The 11,361-nt window shown below is 43.8% G+C and overlaps 1 protein-coding gene across 1 annotated transcript in view; it reads right to left on the bottom strand.

Annotated features, from left to right (window-relative positions):
* LOC115095298 (alcohol dehydrogenase 1C-like) overlaps positions 1–11,361 on the bottom strand; it is a 67,679-nt gene that overhangs the window by 592 nt on the left and 55,726 nt on the right. The window contains exon 8 of the mRNA XM_029608797.1: positions 332–470. Coding sequence (XP_029464657.1) covers positions 332–470 — 139 coding nt within the window. The remainder of the gene's footprint in view (positions 1–331; positions 471–11,361) is intronic.

Raw genomic sequence — 11,361 nt, 5'->3', positions numbered from 1 at the left:
TTGCGTGCATCGACCCCAGATTTTATAACATGCGCGCGGCTGCACACACATGTTATAAAATCAGGCGTAGATATTAGAATCTGCCCCTAAATAATCCACAGAGGGTTACATTAAGCTAAAGAGAAAAGTGTTGAGGTGTTTTTAGTGCAAAAGAAATTTCTGAGCTTGTAATGTCACAGTGATACTGTAAGAGGTTGATTTATAGAATATGCCTTTCTTTACAGCATCTTTTCTGAGCATAGAATAGAAGCACTGACAATAAGCAAACTATTATAAGTGGAGGCTTAAAGAAGAAGACCCCAAAACCTTTGGAAAACAGATACATTCTCACCTTTCCCCTGCGCGTAGAAGTTCAAACCCTTCATTGATTTTACTGAAAGGCAAAGTGTGTGTCACCAGTTCATCCAGCTTAAATTTCTTTGCCATATAATCGGAAACCAGTTTAGGGACGGAATCCTTACTCTTGAAACCTGAGAAAGAAAACCACAATAATACACAAACACGAAATGGAACGTAAATGTCAGAAAATTATAGCAAAAGAAAAACTGAATTGTATCTACTGATTTTTGTAATAAGAACATAAGAACATGCCATACTGGGTCAGACCAAGGGTCCTTCAAGCCCAGCATCCTGTTTCCAACAGTGGCCAATCCAGGCCCCAAGAACCTGGCAACTACCCAAAAACTAAGTCTATTCCATGTTACCATTGCTAATGGCAGTGGCAGTGTTACTCATTCCCCTCTCCCAATTTATGTTAATCCCAGTTGAATCCCTTCAACTAATTTATCTAGTTTTTGCTTTGTTACTGTGTTTTACTGTTCTTTGTTCCTTGTAAAGGCAATGCCTATATATACCTTGGTTTTAAGTTACTTGTAAACTGACAAGATGTGCAAATGGTTGTCGGTATATAAAACAGTTTAAATAAATAAATAAATAAATATTCTCTAGGTGAACTTAATAGCAGGTAATGGACTTCTCCTCCAAGAACTTATCCAATCCTTTTTAAACACAGCTATACTAACTGCACTAACCACATCCTCTGGCAACAAATTCCAGAGTTTAATTGTGCGTTGAGTAAAAAAGAACTTTCTCCGATTAGTTTTAAATGTGCCCCATGCTAACTTCATGGAGTGCCCCCTAGTCTTTCTACTATCCGAAAGAGTAAATAACCGATTCACATCTACCCGTTCTGGACCTCTCATGATTTTAAATACCTCTATCATATCCCCCCTCAGTCGTTTCTTCTCCAAGCTGAAAAGTCCTAACCTCTTTAGTCTTTCCTCATAGGGGAGTTGTTCCATTCCCCTTATCATTTTGGTAGCTCTTCTCTGTACCTTCTCCATCGCAATTATATCTTTTTTGAGATGCGGCGACCAGAATTGTACACAGTATTCAAGGTGCGGTCTCACCATGGAGCGATACAGAGGCATTATGACATTTTCCGTTTTTTCACCATTCCCTTTCTAATAATTCCCAACATTCTGTTTGCTTTTTTGACTGCCGCAGCACACTGAACCGACAATTTCAATGTGTTATCCGCTATGACACCTAGATCTTTCTTGGGTTGTAGCACCTAATATGGAACCCAACATTGTGTAATTATAGCAAGCGTTATTTTTCCCTATATGCATCACCTTGCACTTAGCCACATTAAATTTCATCTGCCATTTGGATGCCCAATTTTCCAGTCTCACAAGGTCTTCCTGCAATTTATCACAATCTGCTTGTGATTTAACTACTCTGAACAATTTTGTGTCATTTGCAAATTTGATTATCTCACTCGTCGTATTTCTTTCCAGATCATTTATAAATATATTGAAAAGTAAGGGTCCCAATACAGATCCCTGAGGCACTCCACTGTCCACTCCCTTCCACTGAGAAAATTGTCCATTTAATCCTACCCTCTGTTTCCTGTCTTTTAGCCAGTTTGCAATCCATGAAAGGACATTGCCACCTATCCCATGACTTTTTACTTTTCCTAGAAGCCTCTCATGAGGAACTTTGTCAAACGCCTTCTGAAATCCAAGTATACTATATCTACCCGTTCACCTTTATCCACATGTTTATTAACTCCTTCAAAAAAGTGAAGCAGATTTGTGAGGCAAGACTTGCCCTGGGTAAAGCCATGCTGACTTTGTTCCATTAAACCATGTCTTTCTATATGTTCTGTAATTTTGATGTTTAGAACACTTTCCACTATTTTTCCTGGCACTGAAGTCAGGCTAACCGGTCTGTAGTTTCCCGGATCGCCCCTGGAGCCCTTTTTAGATATTGGGGTTACATTTGCTATCCTCCAGTCTTCAGGTACAATGGATGATTTTAATGATAAGTTACAAATTTCACTAATAGATCTGAAATTTCATTTTTTAGTTCCTTCAGAATTCTGGGGTGTATACCATCCTGTCCGGGTGATTTACTACTCTTCAGTTTGTCAATCGGCCTACCACATATTCTAGGTTCACCATGATTTGATTCAGTCCATCTGAATCATTACCCATGAAAACCTTCTCCATTACGGGTACCTCCCAACATCCTCTTCAGTAAACACCGAAGCAAAGAAATCATTTAATCTTTCCGCGATGGCCTTATCTTCTCTAAGTGCCCCTTTAACCCCTCGATCATCTAACGGTCCAACTGACTCCCTCACAGGCTTTCTGCTTTGGATATATTTAAAAATTTTTTACTGTGAGTTTTTGCCTCTACAGCCAACTTCTTTTCAAATTCTCTCTTAGCCTGTCTTATCAATGTCTTACATTTAACTTGTCAATGTTTATGCTTTATCCTGTTTTCTTCTGTTGGATCCTTCTTCCAATTTTGAATGAAGATCTTTTGGCTAAAATAGCTTCTTTCACCTCCCCTTTTAACCATGCCGGTAATCATTTTGCCTTCTTTCCACCTTTCTTAATGTGTGGAATACATCTGGACTGTGCTTCTAGAATGGTATTTTTTAACAATGACCACGCCTCTTGGACATTTTTTAGTTTTGTAGCTGCTCCTTTCAGTTTTTTTCTAACAATTTTTCTCATTTTATCAAAGTTTCCCTTTTGAAAGTTTAGCACGAGAGCCTTGGATTTGCACACTGTTCCTCTTCCAGTCATTAAATCAAATTTGATCATATTATGATCACTATTGCCAAGCGGCCCCACCACCGTTACCTCTCTCACCAAGTCCTGTGCTCCACTGAGAATTAGATCTAAAATTGCTCCCTCTCTCGTCGGTTCCTGAACCAATTGCTCCATAAAGCTATCATTTATTCCATCCAGGAAAGTTATCTCTCTAGCGTGACCCGATGATACATTTACCCAGTCAATATTGGGGTAATTGAAGTCTCCCATTATTACCGCACTACCAATTTGTTTAGCTTCCCTAATTTCTCTTAGCATTTTACTGTCTGTCTCACCATCTTGACCAGGTGGATGGTAGTATACCCCTATCACTATAGTCTTCCCCGACACACAAGGGATTTCTACCCATAAAGATTCAACTTTGTATTTAGTCTCATGCAGGATATTTATCCTGTTGGACTCTATGCCATCCCAGACATAAAGCGCCACACCTCCTCCCGAGTGCTCCTCTCTGTCATTGCGATATAATTTGTATCCCGGTATAGCACTGTCCCATTGGTTATCCTCTTTCCACCATGTCTCTGAGATGCCAATTAAGTCTATGTCATCATTCACTGCTATACATTCTAATTCTCCCATCTTACTTCTTAGACTTCTGGCATTAGCATACAAACATTTCAAAGTTTGTTTTTTGTTTGTATTTTCATTCTGCTTTTTAATTGATAGGGATAAGTTAGAATTTTTTAGCTCAGGTGAGTTTTGAGTTACAGGCACTTGGATTACTTTTCTAATTATTGGAACCTCACTGTCAGGATGCCCTAATTCTAATGCATCATTAGTATCCTTTAAAGATACCTCTCTCTGATAGGGATGTGAATCGTTTTCCATATCGTCTTAACGATAGAAATCGTGTGGCAGGGCAAGAAAATCGTCTTAGGCACGATTTTTTAGTTAAAAAATCGTTAAAAATCGTTTTTTTCCGATTAGTGCGCACTAACTCGAGTTAGTGCGCACTAACTGGGAGTTAGTGCGCACTAACTGAAATGATACAATTTGACACTTTTCAGGTCAGTTAAGGTCAGTTTAGGAATGAAATATTCCTATTGGCTGCCCTCTTATTTATTCATGTTACCAAGTTTCCTACTGACAGTATATGGGGGATGGGAAATGGAAACAGTTGGTAGCTTGACAAAACAAGTAATGTGATCAGTCAATGTGACTAGAACTTGTGCCCTAACCCTGATACCAGGGGTATTGTGATCTTCCTGCACACAGTGCCCTATCCCTATTAATACCAGGAGTGTTGTGATCTTCCTGCACACAGTGCCCTATCCCTAATACCAGGGGTGTTGTGATCTTCCTGCACACAGTGCCCTATTCCTAATACCGGGGGTGTTGTGATCTTCCTGCCACAGTGCCCTATTCCTGATACCGGGGGTGTTGTGATCTTCTTGCACACATCCCGGTATCAGGGATAGGGCACTGCATGCAGGAAGATCACAACACTCCTGGTATTAATAGGGATAGGGCACTGCATGCAGGAAGATCACAACACTCCTGGTATTAATAGGGATAGGGCACTGCATGCAGGAAGATCACAACACCCCTGGTATCAGGGATAGGGCACTGTGTGCAGGAAGATCACAATACCCCGGAGGAGTGAGGGTCAGGCAGCTCCCCCCTCTCTGTGAAGCCAGCCTCTCACTAGTAATGCAGGGAGGGAGCTGTCTCAGACTTCACCATCCTCCCCCCCCCCTCACCCACACACCATTCACTAGCTGGGACATGGGGGAAGTCAGGAGTGAGGGTCAGGCAGCTCCCCCCTGTCTGTGAAGCCAGCCTCTCACTAGTAATGCAGGGAGGGAGCTGTCTCAGACTTCACCATCCTCCCCCCCCCCCTCACCCACACACCATTCACTAGCTGGGACATGGGGGAAGTCAGGAGTGAGGGTCAGGCAGCTCCCCCCTGTCTGTGAAGCCAGCCTCTCACTAGTAATGCAGGGAGAGCTGTCTCAGACTTCACCATCCTCCCCCCCCCCCTCACCCACACACCATTCACTAGCTGGGACATGGGGAAGTCAGGAGTGAGGGTCAGGCAGCTCCCCCCTGTCTGTGAAGCCAGCCTCACTAGTAATGCAGGGAGGGAGCTGTCTCAGACTTCACCATCCACCCCCCCCCCCTCACCCACACACCATTCACTAGCTGGGACATGGGGGAAGTCAGGAGTGAGGGTCAGGCCCCCCTGTCTGTGAAGCCAGCCTCTCACTAGTAATGCAGGGAGGGAGCTGTCTCAGACTTCACCATCCCCCCCCCCCCCTCACCCACACACCATTCACTAGCTGGGACATGGGGGAAGTCAGGAGTGAGGGTCAGGCAGCTCCCCCCTGTCTGTGAAGCCAGCCTCTCACTAGTAATGCAGGGAGGGAGCTGTCTCAGACTTCACCATCCTCCCCCCCCCCCTCACCCACCCACCATTCACTAGCTGGGACATGGGGGAAGTCAGGAGTGAGGGTCAGGCAGCTCCCCCCTGTCTGTGAAGCCAGCCTCTCACTAGTAATGCAGGGAGGGAGCTGTCTCAGACTGGTATCAGGGTTAGGGCACTGTGTGCAGGAAGATCACAACACTCCTGGTATTAATAGGGATAGGGCACTGTAAGAGATGACTGTAGTAGATTGAATAAAGATCTGATGTTTCTGCTCTCCTCACACCAAACAAAAACAACACACAAGCAGAGAAGCCCTTCTTACAAAGCTGAGCTAGTGAGTTAAGTAGGAGGAAAAGTAAACTACTGGTGCCAGTGTGGCTACTTAAAAAATACACTTACCAACAATCAATTACATATATTTGAACTGTGTACAGTTCCAGCCAGGACCACCTTTCTAAAATGCACAGTGATTGGCAAATTCAACATGCACTAGCATTTCAGGTGCCTGCTAACAAAATAATAAACAAACAAGTTCTAGTCAGGTGAGTGCTGATCATTACATTACTTTTTTTGTCAAGCTTCCAACTGTTTCCATTTCACATCCCCCCAACCATATTGGTAACATCAATAGATAAGAGCACAGCCCAGCCAATAGGAATACATACATACATATTCATTCCTAAGTGACCTTTACTGACCTGGGAAGTGTGAACACTTTGTTTCATTTTCTGTTGGTGTTCGTTAGTTTCCAGTTCCATTTCCCATCCCCCCAACCATCACCTCAGTGGTAACCTTGGTAACATCAATAGATAAGAGGGCAGCCAGCCAATAGGAACACATATTCATTCCTAACTGACCTTCAGTGACCTGGAAAGTGTTTATTTGTATCATTTTCAGTTAGTGCGCACTAACGGGGAGTTAGTGCACACTAACTCGAGTTAGTGCGCACTAACACGATTTAACGATTTTTAACGATAAATCGTTAGAATTTCTATTGTATCGTGTTCTATAACGATTTAAGACGATATAACATTATCGGACGATAATTTTAATCGTTGAAAAACGATTCACATCCCTACTCTGAGCCATGCGCTGCTGAGCGACTGTCGGCTTTCCCCTTTGTTCTAGTTTAAAAGCTGCTCTATCTCCTTTTTAAAGGTTAGCGCCAGCAGTCTGGTTCCACCCTGGTTAAGGTGGAGCCCATCCCTTCGGAAGAGACTCCCCCTTCCCCAAAAGGTTCTCCAGTTCCTAACAAAACTGAATCCCTCTTCTTTGCACCATCGTCTCATGCACGCATTGAGACTCCTGAGCTCTGCCTGCCTCTGGTGACCTGCATGTTAGTCTTGATTAGACTGCATCTTTTATGTTTTGTTTGTACAGCGTTGTGCACATTGAGTAGTGCTATAGAAATATTAAGTAGTAATAGTAATGCTAAGTAGTAAGTAAAACTAAATATTGACTTCAACAAAACCATATCATATAATCATAAGCCCTCTTCTCAAAAAATAGAAAACTGTCTCTAAACCAATGACTTAATTTCTTGCTTTGCTTTCTGAAAACCAATGAGAAAACCAAAGTGTGATATCACTAACTACTGTCATCTACTCCATTATGATAATATGACCTTTAACCTTTAAAATGACATCACTGTATAATAATTCTTTCTATGTATAAACATAGAAACATAGTACATGGCATATAAAGACCATCCAGTCTGCCATCTATATTTCCTACTCAGCTTTATAGTCTCATCCTCTCCCTCAGAGATCCTCTATGCTTGTCCCATATTTTCTTGAATTTTGACACTATCCTATCTCCACCATTTCCATAAGGAGGCTGTTCCATGCATCCACTATCCTTTCTGTAAATAAATATTTCCTTAGATTCAGGGGCTATGGAACCACTAAATGGACTAGATGGTCACTTAGAGTGCCAGAGATTGGGAGTGTCAGCACAGCAGTGGCAGGACCCTGATGATTCTACCTCTTTGTTCTTCCTACCTGCAAGGCACAGAAGATGAAGTCCTGACGCCTGTGCACACAGGGGAAGGAAGATTATATTTGAGTTTGTAAGCGGTGATGGGACATTTTGTCCAGAAAAAAGAGATGGCATCCCATCAATATTGCAGGCCAAAGGAGGAGGATGCTGCTATTTTTTGTGTGGAGGAGGGAACAGTAAATGTGAGTATGTATTGTATATGTGAGAATGTGTGTGTGTGTGTGTGTATCTATGTGAGTGTGTACATGTGAGAAAATGCATAAGAGAGAATGTGCGAGCATGAGTATATGTGAGAGTGTGTAATTGAGCGTGTATGAGAGAATATGTATGAAAATGTACGAGTATGTGTATGCAAGGGAGTGTGTGCGTGTAAGGGAGTGTGTGAGAGAGAGAGCCTGTGCATGAGAGCATGAGTGTGTGTATGTGTGTGTGTGTTTGTGTGTGTGAGCCAGCATGTGCATGAGATAGAATGTTTGTGTGTGGTGTGTGTATGAATGTGAAACAGAGGAGAAAGTTTGTGCGCACCCCTGCCGCCCATTAATCCATAACAATCTTAGGGTAACTGGAAATCAAAAGTTACCAGGTATGGAGAATAGGCAATTTTTGTATCCTTATGTTTTCATTGTTGGGTGTTATTTGATGTGTCTCCTTTTGTGATATATTTTTTTGGAGTTTGGCAAAATTTAAAAAATGTTTAAATGACATTTAAATTGTGGGATGTAATTCTATTCATAAATTGCTTTTAAATATTATTTTTATTAATATGGCTTTACTATTGGAACTCCATGCCCGGATTTGTGCTACAACCCACTGGGGCCATAAAAGAATTTGTTAAGTCTCTTTGGGGCTGGGACTTTACCAGTCTAGCTCTTACGCGGTCTTATTTCCAAGGCCTGGATTCTTGGACTTTTACAGTCTGGGGAAACAAATAAGCATGGGAGTAACTTGCTGATGTGGCTGTTTCTTTCCTTAACCAATAAGCCTTCATACTATTGATGCAACTCCAACATTGCTTTCTGCTTCAACAGCAAGATGTAACTGGGAATTGGATTCAGATAGCAACCAAAAAGGCCCTGCCATTTAAGGTCCTGGAAACTGATAAGTATGGAGGTAACCTGCATGGTTCAGCAGATACTTTCCACCAGCTTGATGGACAAACTAGATGGACAATTTGATCCTTTTCTGCCATCATTTCTACATTTCTATGAATGAAAGATGCTTCCAAGGCCTTGAATGCTAGGGGTGACCCTTTTAGCTCTTGTTCTCATCCCTGGGAGAGGGTTATTTGTATTTCAGTCTGTGAGCTGAGTGTGCCAAATAAATCCACTGGAGCCATTGAGTTAGTGTCCAAAATAAATTATTTACTGTTGAAAACTCTGATGAAATATGGCAGAACAACTTAATCCACAGCACCACCAAAGTCCTTTGGGGTGGATTTTAAAAGGGCTACACACGTATATTACGAGTGTAACACTTTTTAAACCCCTCCTGCGGCGCACCGAGCCTATTTTGCATAGGTCCAGCGATGTGCGCAAGCCCCGGGATGCGCGTATGTCCCGGGGCTTGAAAAAGGGGGACGGGGGTCGGCAGGGCGGGGCAGTCTAGGGGTGAGGCGTGGTGCGGGCGGAGCCTCCAGGCACAGCGGCCATTTGCCTCTGTGCCCGGGATCACAGGCCGGCCATGGGCCGGCGCGCGCAACCTACACCTACCCGGAGGCAGGCCCAACTTCTAAGTTAAAAGTAAGGGGGAGTTTTAGGTAGTGCTGGGGGGCTGGTTAGGTAGGGGAAGAGAGGGGAAGGTGGGGGGGAGGGAACTGAGGAAGGCTGCATGGCTCGGCACGTGCAAGGTGCACAAGGATGCACCCCCTTGTGCGTGCTGACCCGGATTTTATAACATGCACGCGGCTGCGCGCGCATGTTCCTGTGCAGGAATCTCTGGTACCAGAACTACCCTCCAGGGCTTGGAAAAATAGAGTCCCCATGTGGGCAGTTATTCTATAGATGGGCAGGGAACCCCTTTTCAAACTGGCAAAAAGATAACAGTAACCAACACTGCACAGAGAGCCCAAACCTCTCTCGCCGCAGGTTGAGACAACCGGATGGGAGTCCTGAATGATCTTAAAGTTCTCGTTACCCACAGTTAGAAGGTCTTCTAGATTTCTGTATTCTCTAGGGATCCCAGATGGGTGGAATCCAAGCTGGAACAGCAGCTTCACATGTCTTTAGATGGGAAGGAAGAGGGGGAGGCAAACCTTCCTCCCAGAACTTTCAAAACAAAGTCTTTTCCCCCCAAGTGATGCAAACACTGGAAGGTCCTGGCACTGGGTCACCACTTTCCTCTGTATCGTTGAGGGTGTAGAGGAGCAGGTCTTCTCTAAACTACCCAGCCCCAGAAACAGGGTTCCCCATTCCCTGAGCTCAGTTAGTGGGCAGGGCTTCACCAAGTTTCCTACCAAGAAAATTGTCAGAACCCCAAATCTTCTCAGGAGGCAATACCCTCCGTCCATGGAGTGGAAAGTTAGGGCAGCCCCCTGTCCAATTAACAGACTTCCAGCAGGGTTTGTTGGAGTCCAAAGAGTCGGTCCAAAAATCCAAATTAAGCAAATCTCCAAACACCTCCTAAACCTTCTAAACTACAAGCTACGCTGCCCCTAGAGCTCTATGCGGAGAACTGCTATAAACCTCTGAAAGGAGATGGCCATTCCAGACCCCTCGAAGGGAGGAGCTGTGTATGAATTGTGGCTCCTCCTAATTACTAACTTGTACTGACTATCTGAAACAGGAGATGCTACCATTCCAATAACTCCTGGGTGTCTATTACATTATTACAATGAATATTTTGTATTTCTTGTTTTTATTGATTAATATTTTATGAGGAATGGTAATGTTTCTGTTTTTCCATTGCTGCACTACATACAGCATCTGGCTTGTTGCAGTTTCTAGTTCACTTTTTGTCTGCATGTTTGTATTTATACTTCATGATCTCTTTATTCTATATTTGGTGAGGGTCTGTGTGTTTTGCATATGTGATGGAGGTGAAGGACTCTGCTAGCATGCAGTTTCTTTGTAAGAATGTAAAGCAGCTTGCCTTGCTCCATTTTCTTTAGCTATATTGCTGTTCTAGGGTTTGAGGTTATGTCTGCAGTGTTGCTTTTTCATAGGTAGGTGTTATGGTTATTGATGTTTGAGTGGATCCATGGCAGCTGACCATTGCCCATGGGGGGCAGTTCCGTGAGGGATCACAGTGTCAGACTAGAGTCTGGACACACAAACACAGATTTGAATCTTTTATTAAACAGTTTTGGAAACCACCAGATGTGGCAGTAGTGAGTAGTGGATGTTGTGCCCAGCTGGGCAGGTCTCCCACAGAACGCTGGAACAGCGAATCCTCTGCTAGTCTGTGCTGTAGTGGAAAGAGACTGAGAGTTATGAGTACACAATAAGAAGCATTCAGAGTCCCAGGTAGAATTAGGAGAAGCTCCGAGACAGGAAGAGCAGGGCCTCGAGGAGCGAGTACCTGATCCCTTAGAGCAGAAAGACTCAGTTGTATTGTACTCACGTAGCAGTAACAGAGATTCCACTAGACGAGAGGTCTGGCACCGGAACAGAGGTCAGGCCCTCGAGGAGCGAGTACCTGGTTCCAGTGAAGCAGTACTGTGGAATAGATGGTAGTTGTACTAACAGATGGAAACTGTTAGTGAAGTCTTCCAAGTAGAAAGGTTTGAAGATGCAAGCAGCGACTCAGGGAACATGGGCCTCGAGGAGCGAGTACCAGTTTCCTGATAGCAGCTGAAAGAAGCAGAAGAGGCCTCCGAGGAGTGGGTACCCCCGTTAGCAACCCTGAAGGGTGTAAGAGTTCCAGATAGTGCTGGAG

This window comes from Rhinatrema bivittatum, chromosome 1 (assembly GCF_901001135.1).
Source record: "Rhinatrema bivittatum chromosome 1, aRhiBiv1.1, whole genome shotgun sequence".
Taxonomy (NCBI): domain Eukaryota; kingdom Metazoa; phylum Chordata; class Amphibia; order Gymnophiona; family Rhinatrematidae; genus Rhinatrema; species Rhinatrema bivittatum.
The sequence above is the reverse complement of the archived record's forward strand: the minus strand, read 5'-3'. Positions and strand labels throughout refer to the sequence as shown.